This window comes from Aulonocara stuartgranti (genome assembly GCF_965226115.1).
Source record: "Aulonocara stuartgranti genome assembly, chromosome: 3".
Taxonomy (NCBI): domain Eukaryota; kingdom Metazoa; phylum Chordata; class Actinopteri; order Cichliformes; family Cichlidae; genus Aulonocara; species Aulonocara stuartgranti.
The window spans coordinates 31649570-31677304 of NC_138941.1; the positions used below are offsets into that span (position 1 = coordinate 31649570).

The following is a 27735-nucleotide window of genomic DNA, read 5'->3' on the forward strand; positions in this document are numbered from 1 at the left end:
CGGACTGTGACGACAACAACAACAAAATTCTTTGCGGAAGCCGGAGTGTGACATTATCAAATCCTGCTCGGAGTGACTACACCTCCTTTACTACATCAACATCAGCTGTGGCCAACAGCCGACAATTACAGCAGCGTTTACAGGTGTGCGCAGCTGGCAAGCACCAGCAAGTGAATGTGGCGACTTCAATAAGCCATCCCATTTCAAATGGTGATTTTCATATATGTTACAGCCAATGTTCTCTCTAAGCTGCGTGCGTGCGCAATTGTTTTCAGACCCCTTAGCGACTTTGTTTTCTAAAGAAAGTCGCTAAAAAAAGACGTGAAAGCGCGTATCGTTTTTACTCTCAACAAGCAGCAGGTGCTGTAACGCAGTCAGTTCTTCTTTTACTCTAATGCTGTTTTGTGGATCACAAGGTTTAAAACTACTTATAAACACACACACACAAAGTAACTCCACCAGAGTGCCTATTTCGGGTCACTTGCCGGTCCAAGCCCGGATAAAGGAGCAGGGTTGGAATTGTGACATTAAAAAAAACAATAATTGCTAAAAGAAATTTAATTTGTAGTTCTAAATAAACTCTAAAGCATTTAGGACATTTTTTACTCACTTTGTCTCTTCCACAATGTTATTTCTCTCTCCAACAACATAGGTTACAATTAGATTAGCATGATCAATTATGCAAATTAGGCGATGACGTCATTTAGCGACTTCTAGCGACTTTTAGGACAACCAATAGCGATTTTCCTTACTGAGGAGTTGGCAACACTGCTGGCACGGTCTCTGCGCACAGAAAATCTGCGTTGCGCACAAAAAAAACATTAACCTGAATTGAAATTAAAATTAATACGTTAACAATTCTGTTTTGCAGTTAGTCAGTAAGTGACTGGCTGTTTCAGCTGCTGGGATTAGAACGATGCCACCTTATCCCATAGTCCAGCCAATCACGCAATTTACATTCCTTATGTGCTGACACCGGTGTTTTAGCTGGCAAAGCGGCGTGGCTGATGTGGAGTGAAGCCAAGTTGATGACAACGTGTACAACCATTGGAGATGTGAGCAGGACAGACGGTGTTCAACTGATGGAAAAAGTGTGGACTTTATACCAGTTTTTAAATTGTGTTGATAGGCCACGTAAAACCGGAGTTATGATAAAAAATAAAAATGCAATGAATACTATCGTTGTTTATATTTACTGCGGGAAGAAACGGTAAAAACTGCGTTTTATAAGGAAAACGCTCAAAAGCACTCTCCGCCTGTGAGCAAAAACAAAACCAAAAAAACCCACCCTTTCCCATTGGTCGAAAAAAGTACCATGTCGACCAATAAAAAAAAATAATATGGCAACATGGCATTTAGTGGTTTAGGAAGGGGGAAATTTTAGGAGTGACGGCGGTGTTTTGAGATGTGAGAGATTTTCGACGTTTAGCGCAAATCTTGTGTAGTTAGTGTGTAGTGTAGTCAGTAGTTTTGTTGTGTGTGTCAGAACAATGAGGCGACTGCTGAATGTTACAGGTGTTACAGGAGTGATACATCTCCTGTTGTCAGGCCTGCAGGTATCAGGCTGTTGTTCTCCTTTATCTCATAGTGGACAGAAATTATTTTTTGGAGTGGCTCAAATAATTTGTGTGGCATCAAATTTGATGCAGAACAGCTGATTGTTCTGTAAATAGTTTAAAATGTTTATTTTTAAAAAATGCCTTGGCTGCATTTTTAGGTAAACAGCTGCAAAAAACTTTGTTGTTTGCATAACTCAGTTAGTTTTTTGAAGAAGTAACTATATAATTAATTGCCCAACATTGGTCATTATATCCTGTATTTTGCAGACAGAGTTACAGACTCTCTCCCAGACCACAGACTCATACTCATAATACAAGTCAGAAGAAAAAAAGAAAGTTGTGTTTTCAAAATTGGAGTTCAAGTTATTTTTACTTCCAATAGTGTTAACATACTACACAGGTCATGAACAAGATTTTTATTAATTTTCATTGTAAGTGGGCTAAAGCAGTTAATTAAAAGTAGTCTAACATAAATGTAAATGCTGTAATTTGATTATTTTAATAAACCATGTAGCTTGGATGGATTTGATGCTGGCGTGACCACAGTTGTAGATCTGGTGACTGCGAAGACCAAGTGAGGATGGTGAACTCAATGTCATGTTCAAGAAAGCCGTTAGAGATCATGTGAGCTTTGTGATGTACTCTTCTGCATACCAGGGTTGTAACAAGTGGTTATTAGATATCATATTGCTTTCTTATGAGCTTAAAACTGTCTAGCCATTCCCTTCTGACCTCTGGTGTTTTTTCCAGAGAACTACCGCTCACTGGACATTTGATTCTTTTTCATACCTCTGTAAAACCTAGAGATCAGTTTGTAAAACACTCACACCAATCCATCTGGCACCGACAACCATGCCACACTCAAAGACACTTAAATCCTATTTTTACTTTTGTTTGAACTTCAGCAGATCTACATGCTTAACTTCACAGCATTCCTGCCATGTGCTGATTGGATATTTGAATTAAAGAGGAGTTGAATAGGTGTATCCAATAAAGAGGTTGGTGAATGTCTGTCACTGTGTGCTCAAAATTATGGCTCAGTTGTGTTAGTTGGTGGTCTGAATAAATTTGAGCGTATATTTTTGAGTAACCTGTTCTTAAACAGGCTAAACGAAATGCAGATTAAAGGTTATGAGTTAAACAGTGCAGAAATATTGTCAAAATCTTAGATTAAAGAAGGGTTGGTGTTAGGTGCTATTTGGTGCCCAACCTGCATTTTCAAAATGTCAGAAAGTAACCTACGTGTAAGGTGCTCTTTATAGAATCCATAGCAATAAAGAGTAGTCTCATTAGTCTCATTACCCAGTGATGGGCAGCAGGCTTAGCCTCAGATCCTGCAGCTTACTATATCCCAAACAAGTACTGAGGCATCATTAACAAAGGAAATCTTCTATTCCCTGTCGCACTTTATTTTGGTGCTTCTATCATGTTTGTCACTGCACGCCTGTGTTGATCTAAGAGCCCATCTGTTTGTCTGCATGCCTGTCTAATTGCGTAAGAAGGAAGGCATCTTACCGCTCTTCCTGTTGTTCTGGGTCTGCTGGGTTCTTTCATATTCTACCTGGGTGCAGTAATGAGGTTCACACGGCAACACAGAGAATTTATCCAGAAAATCTCTCAAGCTTTCATCTTTGCGTCTGCCTCTGTGTGTGCATGTGAGAGTGTGTGCAAGCATGTGTGTGTGTGTGTCTGTGGGATGCAAGAAAACTGCAATAATGCAAAGCTAACCTTTATGTATGAAGCAGACAAACACGGAGGCAAGTGAGCAAGGAACATGAGCACGTGTAGACGTCTGAAAAGGAACGCACACATCAGCAGATACATGCACGGACACAGACTGAGCACGAGCAGAAACATAACGAGGCAGGCTTGGACAGTTTGGAGAAAAAAGCCGACACAGTAAGAATGTGAAAATAGCGGGGAAAGGCAGACAGCCTGCACAGGAAAATGAATTAACAAAAGGAGGGGGGGGCATACAAGAAGGGGAGGTGTGTGACAGAACGACAGAGAAAGAAAGAGAGTGATAGAAGTTGGGCGTGGAGTTAAGGACCTCGTACTCGTGAAAGCTAAAAGAGGTGGCCTACGCAAACAGGAGACAAACAGAGAGAAGAAGAAGAGTGATGAGGATGAAAGGAGCCAAGACACGGCGACGAGTGGGAGGGGAGTGGATCACATGTTCACACTGTGTCTGCACCACATCCAGAAACAAGAGGAGGGAGGGAAAAGGAGAGGAGAAGAAGGGGTGGAGGAAATGGGGGAGGAAATCAAGGAGAAGGGTGAGATAACACTAAGACAAAGAGCATATGGAACGAGAGGGGAATGAGAAATGTGATAAAGGGAAGTGGGAGATGGAAGGGAGGTGAGAAAGACTGCATACCAGCGATGGGTGGTGTTGGTGCAGCATCGGAGGGACGGAGAAGCAAATGACGAGCTGCTGCGAGCAAGACGCACTCAGAGCACATTATGGATATTATTAGAAAGGGAAGAGAGGTAGCCTGGTGGGGGTCTGCAGTGAGAGATGCAGGGGGAAGTGTTTGAGAGCAGCGAGCTTGAGGATGAAAAGAAACTAAAAAAAAAAATGTCAGCATTCAAAAAAAAAAGAAAGACAGAAAGCATGAGGTAAAGGAAAACTTAAAGGAACACAGGAATGGTGGTGAAGTGAGCAACGAAGGGGGAAGTTGTATGGGAGGAGGGTGGGGGTGAAAACAAAATCTTTTGTAAACAAACCTGACAGGCGAAGCAGACAGACGGGCTAAAAAAAAAAAGAAAGATCTGTGTATTATTGCGGGGTGACTCAAAGCATGTCCCAATATGTCACTTCAGATTTGCTACATTTCCTCACTCACCCCACCCCACCCCGCAATGCCACACCACACCACCACCCCCTCACGCCTCAATCCTTCACTCCTTCCTTCCACCTCATCCTTCGCTCCACTGACTTTAGCCTTACCCTGCAAGCCACTCCACGGCAGGCGGCCACTGCCACACTGTGTGTGTGTGTGTGTGTGTGTGTGTATAAATGCATGGAACTAAAAGTACACCTCTCCATCCAACGTCCCTCTTTTCCTCTCCATTGCCCCATCTCTCTCTTCTCTCGCCTCTTTCCAGAACTGACTGTTACTTTGTGACTCCTGACTAATTTCCCTGCCACCTTCTGACAGACTCCGAATGTGTTTTTTGTGTTTTTTTGTGCTGAGGGAGAATGTTCAAGAAAGAATGCAAAAAATATAGGGATTGAAAACACTTTAACTTTTTCCCCCTTGGAGACAGCTAGGGGGTAACGCTTGGTACTCTTTTCTGAATTGAGTGATTTTTGTCATAGTTCTTATTTCTGTTTTCAGAACAGAATGACTGGGTGTTCTGAAAAATCCAGAACCTGTTCTAATCCTCATCAAACCAAGTCTTTATTGATACGTATCAAATGTTGGTAGGGTGCCAAATGTTGCCTTCGTCTATGGTCTATAACAGGGGTGGGAAACTCCAGGCCCCGAGGGCCGGTGTCCTGCAGGTTTTAGATCTCACCTCACTGTTGGTCCCCACAAGTATAGTGAAATGCCAATTTTCTGTCCTCACAAAGACGTCTAAACATGTACACACACACACTTTCTTCCCTGCACAGAATGAGAGCTGCACCCGGCCTGTGCAATGGGGCTTTATATTTTACCAATTATAAGTGAGCTTTGTTCAAATAAACTTTTCCAAATGTTTGCTAATCCCGTTTTGTCTTTTGGGTACTTTGGACAAAATCAAGAGCTGTAGCCCTGATGTGGAGCTCCACTGGTATTCTTGGTTTTTGTCTCAGATTAGATTTGATGGTTAGAAGGAGAGGTTTGCTGTAAAACTGTGGAACTACAGTGTCACCAAGTGGTCACAGCAGCACCCCTGCCCCCCCTTCGGCTGTAATGAAAAACTGTTGCATCCACTTATTGAGAAACTTACCCCAATTTGGATTCTAATTGGAATCTAGTGTACTTTTAGTGTACGCTACTTTGTGTGCTTCTTCAGCCATATACTTCTTTACTAGTATCTGTTTACTCAGTCCCTTCCAGAAGGCTTTACCTCCAGTTGCTGTCAAACAGTAAACAAATTTTGCCTACCCCCCTCCGCACTGTTCCTTTCAGCCCAATAGGAGGAGCTGGGCAAACAGCCGCCGGTGCAGCCAGGAGCTCCGTGCGGTACAGACAACAAAGCCAGGTCTGTGGGGGAAAATCAAGCGTCAGAATGACTGGCAATGCTGGCAGCCGATAGCTGCGAATGGAAGGGAAACATACGGCTGCAAGCAGACACAGATAACAGTGCCACGGAAGAAATGTGGGGGCTGTGGTTGTCGATCCAGTGAATTACTCTAACAGCTGACATCAAGTATTATTTCCTATTTATTGGTCAAATCAATCCTGCAGGCCGGCTAGCTTGCCAGAAACAGCGAGCAATATGTTTCCATGTATTTCCCCAGACATTCAGTCTCTTTGCAGAATTTGAATGCTCAATCTTAAAGAGCCTACACACAAGCTATTATGATCGGTCTGCAAATAATCTGTGCGCAGAAGGCCTCAATAAATAAGCAATACTTACAGAGTAGTTGCAGAGCTACAGAATATGAGACGCTTCTTCAGCCTGAAAAAACACAAAAGCACAATGCATGCGTTACACAAGTGATGCAAGAGGTTTGTGTTAAAGTAAGAAAACATACACTTCTTTACTAGGACGATAAACAATTTATGGTATATACTTAAAGATCCCCTCCAGACAAGACCATTTAAACCACTTTACTTTGAATTCAAATTTATCTCATTTTCCACTGATGTACATTAAAAAAACTAATCAATAAGCTACAGTTGTTTTAAGTATAATGTTTCCAACTCAAGTAGATTCTTCATTTTCCATGTAAGCGATGTGGCAGTTTCTATATCACTCTGCTGGAGCATAGTTGGCTTCCAGTTTAATTGTAGTGTCATATAATCATGCTGTGAGAACAGCCATAGGTATGAAAACATATCTGTGGCTGTTCCACATGCATTACCATGCACGTCTTTGAAATGGAGGACGATTTGAAATTCTGCTCACATGCCTAACATCCAAACGGAGAAACACGATGCAAAGGCTCTGCTGGCCTCTAGTGTCTGACTCAACAGCTTGCACTGTGCAGTCAGCGTTAACCACGTACTGTTTTACTGCAACTCTGATATACAGTGGTTTAAAAAAAAATATGAAAGAGTATGAATTTTGGCTTACTTTTGAAGCAATTCGTGTCTGATGTATCGATCCGGAGCTCAACCGCTGACTTCATAAACATCGAACAGAGTCATTCTTAGATGAAAAACCTGATGAAAACAAACAAGTGGATCTTGGAGACATTCCCCTGGGATGGGAAACCTGTAATGAAATTTCCTATCTCCCGACTCTGTGCATTACTGATCTGACAAAAGCTTTTGTCGAAAGTACTTTGATGTCTAAACCTATGGAAAACAAGTCGGATGACAAATGTATGACTACACCTCAAGCTGTGCAGTTTCAGAAAATCAAAACAAAACAGAAGCTTCACGTACAGCAGAATGGTGCTGTGATCTTACAGTGATGTGAGATTACAGAGAGGGAAAAACACAGTTCACAATCGCTTTAACATGATGGGAACAAAGCCCATTCAAAGGAAGCGTAAGTGCGCTTTTGCCAACGTGATCAATATGTTCCAGCTTGTTGTGCTCAGCCTGTGAATGATGCAGAAATGGAAATAACCTTTGTGAATATTTTATGCGAACGTAAGTGTGTCTTTTGCACACTACCGGGCCTCTCCTACATCAATAACGCAGCTTTTCATCTATTATACAGCGAGTCGATTTAAACAGAGGAATGTGAGCAAGCAGCTAGTCATTATTAATCCTGATTAATTTACTGAGCCTGGCTTTTCTGAACTGATATGAAAATGACAGAAACTACAAATGCAGCCATCAACTCTGTTTCAAAATACTGAGATAAAAGAAAGATTAACGCCGTGGACCCTTTTTTTGTGCATGTCAATATAATACAGTAAACAACTGATATTCAGGTTTCCTTGAAGACGTCTCCACAGATTTAGAAGTGGGAGATCAAAACAAAATTACTGTTTTGGTCTCAACTCTGGAGTCGAACTCCAGAAGAACTGGGCCACCTCCCAGTATGCAGTGTTGAGGAGTAGTGTGACCTACATGTAATACTACATTTTGCAGTATTTTTCTGGTAGTTCTACTTTCTTATGTTAAAAGCAGTTCAAGCAGAAATACTCTTGTATTTTTCGTGTTATTTATTTACTATGGAAGGAAGTATGGTGGCACAGTGGTTAGCACTGTTCCCTCACAGCAAGACGGTCCTGAGTTCAATTCCACCATCAAGCTGGGGTCTTTCTTTTTGAGTTTTTTCATGTTCTCCCTGTGTTTGCGTGGGTTCTCCCCAGGTACTCCAGCTTCCTCCCACAGTCCAAAGACATGCACTTAGTAGGGATAGGTTAATTGATAACTCTAAATTGCCCATAGGCGTGAATGCGGGAGTGAATGTCAGTGTGAATGGTTGTCTCTGTCTACGCGTTAGCCCTGCGACAGACTGGCGACCTGTCCAGGGTGTACCCTGCCTCTCGCCCTAAGACAGCTGGGATAGGCTCCAGCCCCCCCGCGACCCTGAAAAAGGATAAGCGGAAGCGAATGGATGGATAGAAGGAAAAAAGTGATAATAATGGTAGTAATGTAAAGGTAATGGCTCGCCTGGTAGCTCGCATTGCTGTTTCACAGAAAGTGGGTTCTGGGTCTGAATCCACCAGCCAGGTGTAGTTTGCATGTTCTGTCCCTGTGCGGACCTCAGTTTAGTTCAAAGGTTGTATTAACATGAGTTTCTGAAAACACTACTGGCAAAGAATCAAAATACAGTTTATAAAATAACAACTATATATATATATATATACATATATATATATATATATATATATATATATATATATATATACACATATATATACATATATATATACATATATATATATACATATATACATATATATATATATATACATATATATATATATACATATATATATATACATATATATATATATACATATATATATATGTATTATGTATTCTGCCAATACATAATCTGTTTATGGTCTGCTTTGGTGATTGCGTTCTTCTTTCCAGTGTTCTAAAAAGGTCCCTTTGCAATGGGGCATTATATGATTCAATCTGATCAGTGTTTGCGGTGCTGTTGTGAGACTGGACAGGGAGTTAGAGAGAGGGCAGTTAGTGTCAGCAATAATTTATGTAGGGGAGAGCTGGGAGGTTGTGTCTTGGAGGCTGGATTTAAGATGATTAAAATTTAAAATTGAGTTTCAGTGGGTCCCGTACCTACGGGCAGCAGGGTGTTGTGGTGGTTAGCACCGTCGCCTCACAGCAACAATGTCCTGGGTACAAATCCACCTGGCTGGGGCCTTTCTGTGTGGAGCATATTCTCTGCGTGGGTTCTCTGGCTTCCTCGCACAGTCCAAAGACATGAAGATAGTGTGGTTAGGTTAATTGGTGAGTCTTTGGTTGGTTATCTGTCTCTCTGTAATAACTCTATGACAGACTGGCAACCCCCCTCAATTAATTAGCTAAGCAGAAGAAAATGGATGGATATGGATCTACTGCTGCTCAGCAGGTATTTGTTGATGTTTGCCTGTGTACATGTAAAAATGTATCTGCAGAATTGTGCATGCAGACATGACTGAGTGGACCCCATACTTCACCAACATACAATGCAAAGGGCAGAATGAAACTATCAAATATTTTACTACTTAGAAGCCTTTCAGCTGTTGAGCTAAGATCAATTTTTCTCTTAATTACACAATCTAAAGACATTCATGGTTTTTGGACTTGCTATCACACATATCGGGAAACGTCTCTCTTGACTAGTCCTAAAACAAACTGATGATGTGTGCAGAGTGTACTATGCCTCTTACCCTGAGCCCGGTTCTGCTGGAGGTTTCTTCCTGTTAAAAGGGAGTTTTTTTTCCGTCTCTCCGTGCTTGCACAACTGAATTACCCTATCAAAGCTAAGACAGGCTGCAGATAGTTTCACTGACACTGATGTTTTGATCATTTAAAATGAGAAAGGAGATTAAATCACAAGTCGTTTTCATTATAAACTGTTAGAACTTAGACTCTTTACACTTACACTGGGGAGATTATTCCATTTTCGGAATTGAATCAAATAAGACCTGAATATCTTAAACAAACAAAAAAGAAAGAAACACTTCAGTACAAGAACTGGTCTATTCAAATGATGTGATTGGGATAATAATCTCACAAGATAAACTTTGGTATATCAAGCAGACTGACTTTATTTGTAACTTCCAACTTCCATTATAATTAATCATCATTAATCATCACCGGGATCGCATCAGTTAACAGTGTTATTGCCGCCGTCTCTATTACCTTCACAGTCACCATCCGCTCAAATAATGAAATTACATTATCTTAAACAGGCCGGTGACAAACGCTTTAATCTGCTGTGATATTGACAATCTCATTATCAGTTACATAGTAAGTAGCTTAAATACTGAGGACATTTTGCTCGACGGTGCTTGAACAGAAAGCCCGGTCTCGGCTTCACACGTCACTGTGTAAGACAATAATGCGCTGTATGTGACATTATTGTTTCAAACCCATAGAGGCTGCATGTACATTACAACTACACTGTGGTGACAATCCGTTTGTTTGACATTCGATCACACGCAATCCAGCAGCATGAAATATTCAGCAGGAAAGGAAATGTGAACTGAAATGCGAAGTTAGCGCCGAGACAGCGAGAGAGCTTGCGTACAGGGCAGCGGCAAAGCGGACTAAATAACGTCAGGCGACACAGTCGACGTTTGCTGCGTCTTTAACCCGTATCAACACATTTTTAAACTCAGCCTGACTCTAATGTGACCTCAATCATACAATCAGCCTTTAACCAGACACTGTGTATCTGCAGGATAATTATATATTGCTTTAAACTTCAGAGGAGGACACGTAAATACAGCGAGACGACAGCGATGTGATTATATGCGTTTGAGCTTTTACACGCGACCATTTTTTGTGCTATTGATTATCGTCTTTCGTGTCGGAGCGGCAGACTGACTGCCTTAAGGTGGTGACACATCGTTGCATCAGCGACACACAGCTGCTCTTTATTGCAGTGCAAAAACAAAGGGCACGGATACTGTATCACCGCGGACACAGGGCTCGTTAGACGTATGCTTTTTCACGTTCCCAAAAGAGCGTGAACAGAACATTGCTGTTGTAATTGCTGTTATCAGGGAGACTTAATGCAACTCACGCTGTTGTGTTTGAGGTCAAAGGTCAAAATGCTTGTTAGTATGTATGAATGTTACAATTATTGTCTGTATACGCAGCAATTTCAGCTGCATTTCGACAGTCCAACATGTACAGAGTCAAAGAAATCCATTTGTGACACCTGGTCACACTTTTGTATTTGTTTAGCCAGCAAGGTATATATGAAAATGAAGGCTCATCATGCAGCTGGAATCCACGTGACTTCAAGTCAAACCATTTAACTTTTTTTTTTAATTGTTTTTTACGGTGTTTGACAAACTTGGTATGACTACTCGACTCACCCCATGACCACGAGAAAAACAGTAACAGTATTGACAACAATACATCGGTCATAATTGCTAGAGCATTTTATAAGATATTCAAGTGGTGACGTTGGTGAAACGGTGGAAAATGAGAGCAGGATTTTGTGTCTGAGCGAAGAAAGAAAAGCGTGTATGAGAAAGGAAACCGTCGTGCATTCGACTGCTCTAAGAGGAGTGTTGAACACAGTCCAACTTCCTCCGTGTCGCTTTGTGTCGTGCAGCGCAAAACGGCCAGACGATAAGTTGTTTGTGTAGGTGAAATGGAAGCTAGGTCACAAAATGTAAAAATGTCTTTGTCTAATAGTGTAGCGCCCACTGCTTGTGGTTATACGTTCAGAAAGCCGCTTAGCAACACATACAAGTCCAGCCAGAAGCAGGGGCATGAGCAATACTGCTCGGCAACACATTCAGTCACAGTTAAAGGAAAAGAATAAAATCAGCAGAGGCTGAGATGATTAAAGCACAATCAGATCAGACACAAGCGACGTCAACCAGTGATGTCACAGCATGTGCTTTAAAAATAAATAAATCAATTTAAAAAAAAAAAAAAGGAAAATCTGCAGCTAAACAAATCACCTGGTTTCACATCACCAGCTGGTGTGTACAGATGCTTAAGTCTCAAACCCACAAAGCATGGGACAGCAGCTGTTTTCTACACTGGGTCGCTGTTGGTGGTTTATCCCCATTAACCTTCATATATATAAGGCTCTGCTGCCATCTGGTGGATGAAAGTCACGTGCCAGGTTCTATCAGGCAAACCACCAAGTATTAAAAACATTCTAGGTGGATTTACGCGTGAACAGCACCTCAGCTATGAAACAATTAACAAACATTTGTAAGAAACAAAAATGTGCATGTTGATGATGAAGTTTAGTCGCTTCATGTAAATGTTTGCTTCTGCCCCACAGTGCACGAGCACAGATCACACTGTTGCACATTGTGTGGATCTGGTGAAGCCACCTGTGTGAGCTGTTAATGTGCATGTATATAAGCGCAGGCATTCTCTGTAAGTTTTTTACTTTTTTTTTTGCTTTGGCATGTTGATGGATTTATGAAGAAAAGCTTTTGTTGTCCCAGGAACGCAGCAATTAACTGAAATCCTGAGCAGAAAACGTTGGCAACACAAAGGCAGCGTAGCAGGAAAGTTCCATGCTTTCAGTGTGTGTGTACATGCGCGCATGTTTGTGTTTGGAGACTGCATGTGTGCGGTGATTATGGGTTTTGGGATGAATGCCACTCTAGTCTAAAACAAGCTGTAGTAATGGCCGCTTTACTGCTGTGACTAAACATGCAAGCGCGAGTGTGAGTGTGTGTTTGTGTAAGACATCATGGGCACAAAGATCTCTTGGCACACCTGAAGTGGCTGACACACTTTTGACACACTCAGAGATACTAAAACATGATATAAATATCCAGTAACAACAAGTATTAGTGTAATACACTTATTTAAGATGAACAAATGAGCAAATAAGACTTGTAAGCAAGTATAACTGCATCCAAACCACAACTTGAGGCTCATCAACCCAAGCTGACTGGGCCAGGAGCATTGTCAGTTTTACAAAAATAACAAAAATAATAATAAAAACCAGCAAAGATAAGTGTAAGCTTACAAAAGCATCTGGATCACTTAAACAACCTGAAAAACGTCTACAAATGTAGATGATATAAAAGTAGCAAATCACTGACTGAACTGACAGATTCAGGTTTTCAGTTAGAGCTCGTTACTTTTCACCGCGAAGATCAAAAACACATACTGAACAGTAGCCACGTTATTACAGTGAAACAAAAGTCCGAGAATTAGTGAGAACAATGCGATTATACAAATAAATGAACACAGGAGTGTGTTCGGTGCTTTTTCCAGTGCTTCTTTTTGTTTAGGGACATGAATGGAGTCAGTTTTATCCACAGGTCAATAGACTGAGATAATGACTGATTATGTAAAAATAATTGTCATTTTAATCTCACATTTTCAGCATTTTTCCACTTCTTCGCTCCTCGACAGTTTTGCTTCCCCTCATTATTTGCGCCGATTCCCTCCCAAAAGCTACACAAGATCCAGTGTGTGTGAATGTGTGTCAGAGTGTGCGCGCATGTATGTGTCCCCTACGCCAAACCAGGTCAGCAGTCATGCTCCACTTTCTCTCTCCAGAAAGTTGCGATGAGAGAACTTTTCCCCGTTGTCTCTGCTCGATCCACATCCGTGTCTGCGTGCGGTAAACGTGTCCGTTTACTGCCATCGCTCGCAAAGTTGATCCAGCATTGTTTCTGCCTCGTGGCTCTTTACTCGGCTCTTTCCGTGTGCTTTTCATTCCCTTGTGAACAGGAAGCAGAGAGAGAGAGAACGAGGGAGACGCTTCCGACATCAGATAGTGGCTGGAGTGACCTCTGAAGGGCGCTATGCAGGAAAGGTCAACAAATGTTCATCGAACTACTTTAGCGTGTTTAGTGTGCTTTGGAAAGTATCAGCATCAAAGCACTGAAGGTCTCACTGTCTGTGCCGATTGCCTCTCCTGGGCTGAGACGTGACAACGCAGGAAGTAGGACACAGCTATCCATGCCCTTGTCTACATACGTCTAAAATATCTGAATCGGTGCAGATTGTTCATCGATCGCTACTTTTTGGCACTGCGTTTTGCAACGATAGCCATATTTGCTACACAGCTATTAGTAGCTAACATGCATCTCTATGCCAGCAAACGTTTACACATTTTATGCTGAGGCGATGTTTTTCAGAGAGCACTGTTTCTTATTTGCAGATGATTCTCAGAGAGTAGGAGGTAGCAGAGTTAGGGCCACAGTTCTTTCACAGGGCTGATAATGACAGATCGTTAGTGGGAGTTAACCTCATACTGTATTTCCTCATTCGCAATTTTGTTGTCTGTGCGATAAAAAAGGAAGCAATTAAATCTCTGATTGCTGCTTACTGTAAGTGTTACTTCCCATGCAGTCCAATCTTATGGACATAAATGAGATAAAGAGGTCATTTTCCATGCCTAACCACATGTAGTACTACATAGTATATTGATAAGGAGGAGGGTTTTGGGGTTATTGCGTTTTCTTAGTAGCATGCAGGCCTATCTTTGGGAACAAATGTGTTAATCTATAGCACAACTACACTGGCATCACTGGGGAAATTTAAAGCTCATGTGAGAATCAAACCTTTCAGCTGTTACTTTTTCGGTGAAGTCACTTATATCACGGTGCCCACATAATTTGCTTTTTCCCCTTTCAAATGCACAGGCGTAAAGGTCACAATAACGTTACACAAGTGGGGGGAAAATCCAGTTTATAAAATATGGTCACTGAGAGGAAACCTCAGCCTCGGGGAGATGTGATATGTGAAAATGCGATCTCGTCGCCTACAGGAGCGAGGAGGGTGTCATATATCAACCGCTTGAAAAAAAAATAAAAGGAGGAGCAGAAGGATGGAGTGGGGTGAGAGGATGGGGGAGTTCACTGTGTTAATGCAACATTTGCTTCTTCCAAATATATGATGCTCCTCACTAGTTTTTTAGCAATAGAAAGAAGAAAGACAGGACATGTGATAAAATGGACAGAGGGGAGAAGACGGGCAGGGCAGCGCTGAGAAGTAGAGGAAGCGACTGCTCTACTTTTATGGAGTTTTTTTCCTATCGGCTCTATAACAGTAATGGATAGAGTGGTGGGGAAGCTAATGGTGAAATAAGACGTAATACAGCATGACGAGACGGGGAGGAAATCAATGCTTCTCCTCTTTTATTGTTACTGCCTTCTGTTAGAGGTGCCGTGTGAGGTCATAACGGTGAATCTGACTGAATCTTCTCACCTGTTCGAATGATATTTGGATTTCCTGATTAGATTCAAGGTCAGGATTGTTGTTCAGAGGTTGTTGTGTCTGTGATCAGTCCTACATCTCCCCCCCCCCCCCCCCTCCTTTTGTGATTATCTTTTGGATAATTTTATTTTCTAGCTTTTAAGAATCTGTCAAATGGAAAAATGAGATTTAGGGTAATCTGGTCTGTGTCCATTTTGGATTCTTCTTAGCCTGCGTGTCTGCGTGCATGCTGATGTCTTTTGCTCTACTTTACTACGCTGTATTTTACATGATCTATTTATTCCCACATCTGAATTATTTATAACCTCTTATCAATTTTGATTCTTTAAATTGGCCCGATTCTCAGTTCCTCTCTCTATATATTATTCTTTAAATTCCCTTTTTGTAGTCTTTCATTTGTGTTAAAGAAAGATTAGACAACAACAAACTCCACTACCTCTCAGCTGGTTTGGTGTCTCTCCACTGCCTCTCCAAGCTGCTATCTTTAGACTTGTTACCCCTCCCACTCCTGCTCCGATATAGCTGAAGATAGACATTTCTAACTTTGCAGTCTTCCAAATTATCCAATCCGTCACCTAAAATTGCAAAGATTTTCTTGCCCTTGCTCCTTGTCTTAGACTCTATCTCACCTCGCTGCTGCACTCTCTATCAGCTCTCTTCTTCTGATCTAGTGGGTTTACTGACTTTTTACAGTATGCACTGTATTTGTCATATCTCCTTCGTTTGCTTTCCCAGTTCCTCTGACAGTATCTTCTCTTTTCCCTACATCTCTCCTGTTTTGTCTTTCTTACCTCTCTCACTGTGTTCTGTCTGAATCCTTTCTTCTCTCTATGCATCCTTCCTCTCTTCTTTCATCTCCCTCAGCCTGTGCCTGTACATTCTCGCTCTCAGTGTTTTTATTTTTCTCTTCATCACATGTCGTCTCCGGCATGGCAGCTCTCCTCGCCGTGTATAATGAGGACGGGGAAGAAGAACGCATCCTGATAGGATGGAGGCCGATCCCTCTCACCCTCTCTCGCCTCTCCTCCCCCTGCGTTGTCTTGCTCTGCCTCCTCATCCCTCTCTCTCCTTCCTCTTCCTCTATCTTCCCTCCTCCTCTGCTCCTGCTCTTCTTCCTCGTCATCGTCACCTTCCCCTTCAAGCACTCCTCTGGTCTCCTCGTTGTTCTGTCTTGAACCTAACCCAAGGAATCCTCCACCACCTCCACCCCCTCCACCACTTACCCCTCCTCCTCCTCCATCTTCCCTACTTCCTCCCAGCCCACCCCCCATGCTTCTTGAATGAAACAGGCTGTTCTGGCGACCACCTCCAAGTCTCCCGAGAGAGAACCCGCTCCGACTGAGCACCAGTCTCCCTCCCATACCCCCACCTCCTTGCCCTGCTGCTCTGATCCCTGCCACTGTAGCGTTCAGGAGGGCTGTGGTTCCCATTGAAGCCCTTAGCCTGGATGGAAGACTGGCACTCGATGTGGTCCGCCGGCATCGGGGGCAGCTCTGAAGGAGGTAAGCCGAGTTGAACACCACAGGCAAAGCCAGAGGAGGGGGGTTGGTCCCCTGGCTGGGAGTGATGCCTTGAGGCCCAGAGATAGGTGTGGAGGCTGTAGGGTTTGTCCCCCCACTCGTTTCTAAGTCCATAAGGAGGGCTTCAGAGTAGCTCGGGACCATCTGTTGGTTACAGCGAATGTGCCACTCCAATTCTGTCATGTCCACCGTGTTGACACGAGAGATGGCTCTGTAGCTTGTCCCATTCACACCAATGCCAATCGAAATTCCTCCTGGGTGGATTCCATTCTCAGTCCCTCCTTCAACGCCGTCCCCTCTTCCACCTCCGCCTGGCCCTCCTCCACCGACTCCCCCAACGGTATCCTCGTCCTCCCCGAACAGCTTCTCCACGTGGTAGTGGACATACGCTGTGCGGTATTCCGACACAACTCGCAGCGGCCACGACAGGAGGAAAGCTGAAGCCAGCCAGAACACCTTGTGCCTGGAGAACCACGGCTGGTGAGCCGGATCGGAGAATGCTAGGATGTGTTCGCGGAAATCCACGTTTTTAAGGTGCATTCCCTCCCTGGCCTCCATGTAGTCATCAAGCCCCTCGTTCTCCCCAAAGAAGCGTGCTCGCTTGCAATTACAGAGAAAAAAATCAAAAAGTAAAACACTGTATAAGATTTAATGCTAAATTATTACCAATATTTAAGAAATTTACTGATTCAAATGCTTCGTATTTTTGATTTAAAATGAAAATGGACATTTGTTTAAGCTTAAAAAAAAATAAAGAACAAAATGAATCGCATTCATTGATCCCTCACATCTTACCTGGGTGAGGTAGGCAGCTTCAGCACGTGCACTTGAAAAGCTAAAGAACACAAAAATGAGTCACTATCTATTTCACCTTAAAAAGAAGGTAAACCTTTTAACAATCAAAGTCATACAGGTTTAAATTTGATGTCTCGCTGATACCTGAAACACTTTGTGAAACGCAGGCGAACAGCAGGGTGTTGCTGCAGGTCCAACAGCTCCTTTGACACGTCTTTGACACCATAGCGGGCGTAGTCAAACTCAGAACTTGAGGCATGAGTGTTCACCCGCTCATGGTAGACCTGAAGAAGAAAAAAGCAGGGCACGGACAAAGAGGTCGAATAATGATGAAGAAAAAAGGAGAGGAGGAAGGAAAGCAGGATGTGTGATACTAGAGGGACATTTTTATTTTCAAAATATGTTCCAGCACGAATAAAACTCAGCTGTATGGAATTTTTTGCCTTCTGTGAACAGCTGTTTGTCACAGCTCAACAACATTCACTATATCAAAAGCAGTCAGGATAACAGGAAGGGTGAAACGTGAGTGTGTAGAACCAGAAAAGTGTCCTCACCTGTGTGGTCGTATATGCATCTCCATTGCGGTATCTTGTCACCTGTCTGGTCCTCCTCACGTAGTGATAGCTGATGGCCTTCCACCAAATACAGGGTGTGGCCTGCTGAAGTCTCTGCACACGCTCGTATACTTCCTGTGTAAAACAATGAGGTAAAACAAGGCTGCTTTAAAACATGTCACAATGTTTTACACTTTCTACAACCAACTTGCTGCCTGATGTGTTAAAAACGAGATAAAGACATAACATTGCCTAAAACGTGCAATCACAGCAGAAGCAGAAAGAGTTGTTTTACTATCTGCATACAGTTTAAAGCTGTGCAGGCTGGTGATGGTTTGGTTATTGTGGGATTATTTTTGTCCTTCTATCGTTTCCTTCTTAGTAGAGACAGACAAACAGCTCTACGTTTGGAGACAGACAAAGGACAGGCCAGAAGTAACCAAAAAACAGCAAAACCCTCGGTCAGCTAATTTCCACATGTAGGGAAGGAAGCTGTATAATGACGCTCCTCATGAAATATTACAAATTTAATTCAGGCTTCCTTGAAGTGAGGATTTTCTTTTTTTAATCATTATTTTTACTGGTTTAACCATTTTAAGGATTCCAGACACAAAAAACAATCACTAAGTGAACAGATTTGTTTTTTTAATAACAGGTCTTTCTAGATTTCTCTTTCAGCGTCTTTCTGTTTCGTGCTGGAATCACCTCACTCGAGCCCATTACACCCACCTTCAAAATACAGGCTATAACTTTGACACATACCTGGAATTCAGCATGAGCCAACATGGCCGTCTTGGAGAAGCAGTGCCAACACTCCACCAGGTAAACCACATACAGCATGGCCAGGAAGGCCAGTGGGATGTACACGTAACCACTAGAACACGGACTTTCCAAATGCTGGATGTAATAGGCCGCCGAGGTGCCGTCAGCAGATACGGAGGAGGAGCCCAGAACGGGTACGCGACAGAGAGCGCACCAGGCCAGCGTGGCAAAACAGCCGTACATGAGGAGGGTCAGGAGGAGGCACTTCCAGTGGGACTCCCGACAAAGGGAAGAGGCCAGAGACTGTTGGACTGGCCGTTGCTGTGGAGGCACAGAGAGGAAAAAAACAGCTGAGCCACAAGACTACACACATTGGCAGCCACGAGAGTGATAAACAACGCAACATGCCTCTAAATATGCCTCATTAATAAAGCCAGACAGGTGACAATCAATGCTGCTGAACACAAAATGTTTGTAAAGGACGCAACACAGGTTTTCTGTACCTGCTGAGGTTTTAATAACCACATTCTTCCTGTTTGGTAAACAGTGTCACATTACAGAGAAAGTGTGTAAGCTGAGGTCTTCACCAAAGGAATGCATTACGCTGCCCCACTCCCATCACAGGATAAGTGCTGCATATTAGGAACACACACACACTGCTTATGCCACTCTCTAAGTGCACACAGCCTGACTTGCACTGTGGAGACATCATATTACAGCGCACTCAAACACACACATATACGTACGCACACACATTTGAGATATACAGACATAGATGGTCTAATGCGCCTCATTCTTTTCAGTCTTGCTATCTCTATCCATACTCACGCCAGCATGCACGTTTCTCAGCACTGTAATGCAGCCAGCGGAGAGTATGTGAATAATTTAGATGAGAACGATGCTTCTAGACGGTTCTCTAGCCAACTGACTCCGCTCCAACATCAGGAGCATATCAGCATTGCTGCAGTTTGTGTGTGTGTGAATGAAGGACAGAAAGACAGACTGCTTGTGCCAAAAGGAAAAAAAAACAAACATACCTCATTTTTATGCATACCTCATAAAAACGTGATGAGAAAGGAACACATTTAACACACACCTGAACTGTTTCATGTGACAAAGGGTGCTTATTTGTGTCTGCGTTGATGTCTCCCCTGTGGTGAAGGCGACAAGGCGAAAGAGCAACAAAGCAGATGACGAAAAGAAGGAAAAAAAAGATGGGATGACACCATTGTCCTTTCCTCCTCTCAGTCAAGTCTGCTCGTCCTGTCAGCACATCACGCCCTCCATTTATCTCACACACTGGCCCCTCTCCTCCCTCCTTCTACAGTATATCACTCACACACACACTCTCATATCCTTCACTTTCTCCCTGCGCACCACAACAGAGCCTCAATTTGCTATTTGCTATATTTGCTAGCAGATCTTGGTGGATGCACAGCACACAAACACGCACAAATGTGCACCCATGATTTCAGAGGACATTTGCGCGTCTTGCCTGAAACATATACCAATGTTACTGCAAATCTTACCTTATCCTCAGCTGATAATATGTCTGTACCTTAACCTTTAATGATTTACTTTTTGTGTCTATACGTGACTGTGCAAACAGACTCAGGCTCACATTAACTGTACACACACACACAGACATTTTTCACTACTGTACGTCAAGGGCGAGCAGTGAAAGGCAGAGAGAAGGGCATCTACACTCCACCAGTCTGTTATCACTCTGCAAAAGCTGCCAAAAAGCATCCAAGTGCAGGCCTTAAGATTCTAAAAATAGGTTTGCTGCCTTTAAGAAAATGAAAATGATCCGTGGTACCAACTTCATATCATATTTAATGCTTCTCGTATTCACATCTTCTTTCATTTGTTTATTCTTATGCAATCTCTTTTTCCTCCTCCTCCCCCAAATCTACTCCCCGAGCTCCTAAGCATTTTGTACCCACCAATCAGAACTTTTACCTCGCCTCACTCTGTCCTCGCCTGCCAACCCCACCCTCCATGTCTCCTCTGTTACATCCTCTTTCAAAGTCTGTCTCTAAGTGGATTGATTGGGCTAAGAGTGTAGCGTAGGGGGAGGGGATGAGGAGTGTGAGGGGAGACAGAGAACTTTTCATGAATGCAAGTATGAAAGGAAGCTAAATAAGAAGAGGAGGATGAGGAGAGAGGGAGAGAAGCTAAAGAGCCAGCAGCAGTGACAGAGTGCACCTCTCTCCAGAGAACTCCACTGCCAAAATCCATCCTTTTCCACCGTCTCCCTCCCTCTTGTGCCCTTATTTTGTCCTTCTGGCACCAAACCTCTTTTGTCGTTTACCTATTACCCAAAAGAAGAAGAAAATACTCCAGCAGTACCAAAAAAAATGTGTCAAGCATTTTCAACAAGAATCTGCAGCCGTGATGCCAGTGTGGGTACAATCAGCCCAAGACAGGAGTCAGATTATTCCTGTAAGCACTTATCCCAGTCAGCTTTTGTCAGTATGAGCCATTCTCTGTCCCACAGGTGAAGAAACCTGAGTGCCAGAGCTTTAGCACGACTTAGTGAGCATAGTCAAATAAACCAGTGCCGTAAGTCACCACACAAATTCCAGTGAAAGATGAAACATCAGAGCACTCTGTCAACCATCAACTCTGCATGACGCCAGCTATTTACAGTAATGGGAATTATACACCATATATGGGACTGAGAGGCCATTTTAATTATTACACAGCCACTAATGGAGGGTCAAATTCCAAATCCAGCAACAATGCACACAAGTAGTTGTCTTCAGAAAACTGAAAGTCTTTAGTGGAGTAGAAGTAACTTCAAAGGAGGAAAAGCTCCTACTAACACCTCCTTAGTAATTATTATTCTACCAGGATATTTGAGCCTACAACAAATAAAAAAAAAAAAAACCAGAGTGTGCAACTATGTGGACCAGAAAATATTTTTAGGTGAGGCAAAGGATTGCTGAAAGAACTGATTTAGAAAAAACAAACAAAGATTTTGTACTACAAAAATAGCAAAAAAGAAAACTTTACTGAAAACCAAAAAAGCTTTAATACTAAAAACAGTAATACTAGCAGGGGATTTGGAAGGCTATTGTCAATATTCAGCCCAATTCATGAATAATTATCAGCAGCAGAAACCAGGCGTGTTGCATTTGTGGGTCCTTAATTATTGTTGACTTATTATTCTCATCGTAACCATGTGACAGCTTAAAACGACAGCTTGACAACTTAGGTGAGATTTACAGCATGAACGGGAGCCACAGCTCAGTGTCCTCTGAAAGCATGCAGATTCAGTCATAGACTGTAGGTAAAAGATGGTCTGAGATTGCAGGTCTAAAAGCTGAAGCAAAATTGAGTATTTTGGTCTAAATAACCCAAAATGTGATGTCCACACATGTGGACGCCACGTCCTAGGAGGTTAAAGAGGTCAAGTCAGAAAGCTGTTATACACCTTTTCGCAGTCACAGCTACGGAAAGGTACATCCAACATTTATACTGTATTTGTTTGCAAAAAGACCTCAAGTTGTCCAGAAGTCTGTGGAGAACGAACTAGGGCTGCCACGATTGCGTCGACTTTTAAAAACGTCGACGACTGATTTAATAGTCGACGCGTCGTTTGAAGCTTTGTAGATCCCAAAAGACACAGGAATAAGTAGTAGGATTTAAGAGTGTAATAACGGACTGAAACAGAAGATGGCAGCACTGCATGTACAAGGATGCCAGCTGCCGTTAAACCCCGAAGAAGAAGAAACGGTGTCCCATATTTCATAGTGCAGCCTAGCGTAGTTTTCAATGATGGCGGCCGCTAGTTAGTTTTAATATTACTCTTATTATTCTTTCTGGGTCACAAAATAAAGTTTAACATATTTTCAGGTGAGAATGTAGCTGTGTAAACCTCAAATATCTGCTCGGTTTATCAAGATACCACATATTTTTAAAAGCGCTCCGACGTTTTCGGAGATGTCTGTTTCACCGAAACAATCTGCAAATGTCATTAAAATTTAATAAACTATCATCTTGTCGTTATTTTTAGTTAGCACATACCTTAAACACTTCAAGCTGTAAGCTAATGATAGTTATATAAGAGCAGATGCTGCTGGTGCAATAAGCTGTACATTTTACGTCCAATGGATGATGATCTGATTAGTCGACTAATCGCAAAAATAATCGGTGACTAGTCAAAATAATCGTTTGTGGCAGCCCTAGAACGAACAATGATCTATGACATCAGTAAACGCTTTCTTTGCTACTGAATGAACACAATCAGATGTTGTATTCACTGCAGAGTAAGGTTAACTATGTTGAATAGACTCCACTAACTTTTAGCAACGCTGATCTTTCATATATCATCTTCAGAGGAATGTTTTTTGTTTGTTTACTTAACACTGATCTGTGAATCGTTCAGGCATAAAAAGGCACCTAACTCAAAAGATGAACCAGTGTTGTGTCTACACTAAAACAAACAACAGTATTGAACAGTATCTGAAATTAACGTTAAGAAACAAGAGAAAAAGTCTAGCAAAGACCTGACACAGGACCTGAGAGAGGCTGAACCTTCAGTTGATCCATCTGCTGTACACTGAAGCCTCATCAGAAACAGTCTCAGTGGACGGGTGGCTGTCAGGAAGTCATTTTTAATGAAGGGAAATGGAGCAGAGGCTGAGGTATACCAAATTACACAAGAAATGGACTGGATATCTGTGACAACAGGACGTATGGAGTGATGAATCCAAATGTGAAGATGCTGGTTCAAATAGTTTTCACGTATGTATGGATGGAGAAGGTCAGAGGAGTTACACTGTGGGCGTCTACAGCCCTTTGTAAAACACAGTTTGGCTCTGTCATGGTTTGGAGCTGCTTTCAGCCACTGGTGTTGGAGATCTTGTCAAAATTGATGGAATTACAAAGGCAGAAAAGTGCCAACAGATTTTCATCTTACCCCACTAAAATATTTACTTTCACGCTTGTTCAAATTGTACAAATCTGTTTTCCCTTACATACTGCAAGAAATGAGGGGTGACTCAAGACTTTTGCCCACCACCGACCTCCTGAAGGACTGACCAACAATCAACACTTTTGTCTATAAAAACAACTCTGGCTGCAACAGATCAAAGTGAAATCTCAGTTTCCTTGACACCATTATGCAAAGAAATCTATATAGCCCAGCCTGGAGGGTGTCATCTTTCCTATTTCATACTGAAAGTCTGAACTGCTCTCCTTAGAAGCTCTTTTGAAGAGGGCGAGTGGCTCTGACACGACATATTCTGTTGCATTAATGGCATCGTTTCAGGGTTAAATATGCATAAAACATACTACTTGACAAAGTTTTGCTGGGCTCAAAACGCAGACACTTTGACACAATCTACATTCGAGAAGCATCCCGAGCACCCACAATGACTGCAGATGGCTGTTTTTTTATATCTTGGACCAGCTTGATCTGTGAACAAGATTTTAAAGAAGTAATTTTGAACATCCTGAGCAAACATCCGATACATCCTGCTTCTACTAACTAAAACACTCACAGGCCTTTCCCCGTTAACCGTGTTTGTGCGCTTCGCACGAAAGGATCGTACAACCCTCTCTCCGTATTAAGGTGTCTAATAGAAAACGTGTGCTGCTCTCCCGTCCTTCCGTGCTTCAGCTCATACTGATTCAGCTGGTTAGGTGTGACTGGAGCAGCTATAATTAGCAATCCTAGCGTGTGGGTGGCAAATGAAGTGAGGGAGCGAAGAAAGGAAAATGTGCTGCTGATGCTTACAGTGCTCTGCTAAAAATTATGTCATTTCAACACAACTGGAGGGAGTCATTTGGAGATGTCAGGTTTCTACTAACTGTTCGGTGGCAGCAAACAAATTATTACCACTTGATGTGGCAGCAGTGTGTCATCATACACTCATAACGCTATCATCATTATTGCTCCGTGTTGGAGTGTGCTCAGTGGAGACTACAGACCAAACAATGACATCTCCTATTCATAAATTAAATATCAGTGAAGGCAGAGGTTGGCCTATACGTGAGCCTGAATCCATGTTAGTTACAATACTGTAGATCCGAATGGTGGATGCTAAAAGTTTTCACAGAAACCTCTCAGTATAAGTCTAGTCTCCATCTGTATGTAGAAGGTCATTGCTTGCTAATATATAACTGTTATTGTAGCAAATGACAACAACAGTATCAACAAGATACTATCACAGGCATGAAGAAATAAAGAAAAATCATGTTTAATATCAAACATAATGACTGAATACAAACATTCAAACAAAGAATTGAGAGCATTGCTTGTGTGTTAATTTTAGAAAAAGCTATTCTTGTTTGTCTCTCAGCGAGTTGTAACGTTTCTCTTTGTCGAGTCAGGTTTTGTGGCTGTTGACACATTTAGTTTCTATTCTTGTTAAGTTTACATGCTTTTTTCAGCTCCTCTGGCTCTTTTCACATGACAGTTTTCCCTCGCCCTCCTGATGATGAGCGGCGTCTCATGTAGTTTTCATGATTCGCGAGTGAAACTTAGAAGGAAATTAGAAACGCCTGCTTTGATGTGACGAACCTTCCCGCTAATGGAAATATGGCACGAGTGTTTGTATGTATGGAAGAGTATGAGCTACAATTTTAAATCTTAATCATTCAATTCTGCTTCATTTGTAGCAATGCCTGCATAAGAGTGCATACATGTATGCATTCCCATGTGGCGCAAAGTGAATGCAATTGAGGGAAATATGAGTGTGGAAACGCTTGAGTGGGAGAGTCGAGTACGATGGGGGATAGGAGGACGAGGCTGTAAACTCCACTGGGCAAAAAAACAGGAAGGAAACCAGGAGGGGAAGATGAAAAGAGTAATGGAGGCAGAGAAGAGATGCAGGTTGAAATCATTGCATTACACTGCACTGTCTGCACTGCAGGAACGGATACAGACAGAGGACTGTAAGTGAAAGGTATCTTTTAACAGGCGTTCCTAGTCCACACATTACATCCATTGGTTTATGAATTATCACTTCTCAGGTGCCAAACGCTTAATTTATCTCTTATTTTCAGTTTTATTAGTCCTTATTTGTAAGTACTGTGTATTTCATAGTATTTGGACAATTAATACACTTACTCTGCTTGCCACCCAGCCAAGGTATTTAAAGCCCAATAAAACCAAAGTAGTCTTTTAATGGACTACTCACTTGAGAGATGAATGACGTGCCTCTCATTTTCTCTTCAGTTAATCTGTCACTGCAATTTTTATTTGAATGTTTCCAGATATGTAATTCAAATAAGCAAAAAAGGGCTTTTATTTAATGGACAACTAACATAATAGTAGCAGCCTTATAGCATTCATACATGTGACCAAGAGGCTTGCCATAAGACTGGGAGCCTTGTACTGCCTCACCTGACCACCAAGTGTGACACAAGCATATTGCCACTGGCAGGCTGCTTGCATTACAACACACCCCACCTTTGTCTTCAAATCGTTCAGTGGGAATGCGTTAGTAGCCTCTGTCACGCTAGTAAACTTGTCATAAACTCCACTGGTAAATTACATTAATAATATTATTATATTTTTTTCATGATAAAGTGCGTTTAAGTGGATGATGCTGATTGTTCTAAGTCTGGTAATATAGTAATCACACAGTGATTCAAGGCAAGATGTAAACATAAACATTTGAGCCCTGTGTGAGGACTTTCAGCAGCAGGAGGCAGGCTTCAGTAGTTAGGGATGTGTGTAATAAGGACAAGGATATCTGCTAATGAGCTTTGTATGTGTTCGTAAAATTAGCTGAAAATCAGAAGAAAACACACTGCTGAGTAGGTACACTGTAACATATTGTAACTCCCGGGGTGAAAATCCTGACATACTGCTAGGGTTTTCCGTGATTTCACATTACGTGTCCTTGTGTAATTCTGGCTGTAAGGTGGGTGTGTGGCTAAACTGTGATGTCACCCTCTTGCATCTCTGTGGTGACAGCTGGCAGGTAGACGTGGTCTACTATACAGAAAAGACCATCCATCCCAAGAGTAACACATCACGCAGCCCTGTCAGACATATCGCATCAATACTAAGCCCCCTACCACCCCTATCTGTTTACTAAAGCCACAGCCTGATCTCCATTCACACTAAACCAAGCTCCTCCGTGTCCTTGCGTGAGGCATCACGGAGGGAACAACGGCAAAGACATGTTTTGTCAATGAAAGAGCACACTGATAAGCGTATAAAAGCATGTACTATACATGGAGACGGCAGGCTGTTTGGGACACAGAAATTGTGTCATTGATAGTTCTTCTGTGAGCGAAAACACATCCACCTTTAGGTAAACTGGACCCTTGTTTGAAATGTAAACCCCAAGGAGACAGGAAAAAATGTCCTTACCTGCTCTCTTTCCGACCCTTCCTCCAAAATGGGCTCTTCTGCGGCGGCCGTCTCCTCCTCCGTCTGCATTTTCTTTCCTGCCACTCCTTCCCTTCCTCAGAACGGGGCACAGGCAGCTCCCTCCCCGGTAACCTCCGAAGGCAGGGACCTCCCCGGCGGAGCAGGGAGCTCGGTCACCCCATCCGCCGCAAGTCGGTATATAATTTCACGATGGCGGGGCCTGCGGCAAATAGGCATCATCTACTCCTGGTTTATAGGTAGCCCCTGCCTCCTGTCCGCATCCTCTCGCGCTGACCCCGCTTACTGCTTTGGTTCCACCTGCTCCATCCTCCGGCTCCGCGCTCACAGAAAGACGGCACGAAGCAGCCAAAGTCAAAGCCCCGTCACCCTCCGTAACAACCGTCTCCGCTGACGCCACCTCCAGTGATGCTCGAGCTACAAAAGCGTGTGTATGTGCACGTGGGAGCGCGTGACCGACAGCGCAAGGGGGTGGGGGGGGGGGGCAACCGGAGTCAAGGATTTCTCCAGCTACACCCCACCGATTTTTAGAATTTTTGCGCAAAGGTGAAGAGGAGAAACGGGCAGCATCGAAGTACGGCAACCAAAACACGAATGTCCGTCTCCGTTTAACTTTATTCGGTCGTGTTTGCACCTTGCTCTGGGTCCCCATTGACGTCATATACCAACAACCCCGCCCCATCTATTCACCTGATCACGTGCACCAGCGCGAGTCTCCCCCGTAGAGCTAGACACGCG

At 42.7% G+C, this 27735-nt stretch overlaps 1 protein-coding gene and 1 long non-coding RNA gene across 2 annotated transcripts in view; both read right to left on the reverse strand.

The window, feature by feature from the left end:
- LOC309703269 overlaps window positions 1-6849 on the reverse strand; it is a 46707-nt gene extending 39858 nt beyond the window's left edge. The window contains exons 1-2 of the long non-coding RNA XR_014275838.1: window positions 6792-6849; window positions 6132-6173 (exon numbers count right to left, since the gene is read on the reverse strand). This is a non-coding gene — a long non-coding RNA (uncharacterized lncRNA). The remainder of the gene's footprint in view (window positions 1-6131; window positions 6174-6791) is intronic.
- A 2896-nt stretch (window positions 6850-9745) lies between these two features.
- Window positions 9746-27665, reverse strand: LOC309703265 (transmembrane protein 151A). Its single transcript, XM_082528005.1, has 6 exons — window positions 26980-27665; window positions 18645-18965; window positions 17883-18017; window positions 17473-17612; window positions 17329-17368; window positions 9746-17133 (listed from the first exon to the last, which is right to left on the reverse strand). The coding sequence occupies exons 1-6, from the start codon at window positions 27046-27048 to the stop codon at window positions 15925-15927; spliced, it is 1914 nt and encodes a 637-aa protein (XP_082384131.1). The 5' UTR covers window positions 27049-27665; the 3' UTR covers window positions 9746-15924.
- Window positions 27666-27735: the final 70 nt, after the last annotated feature.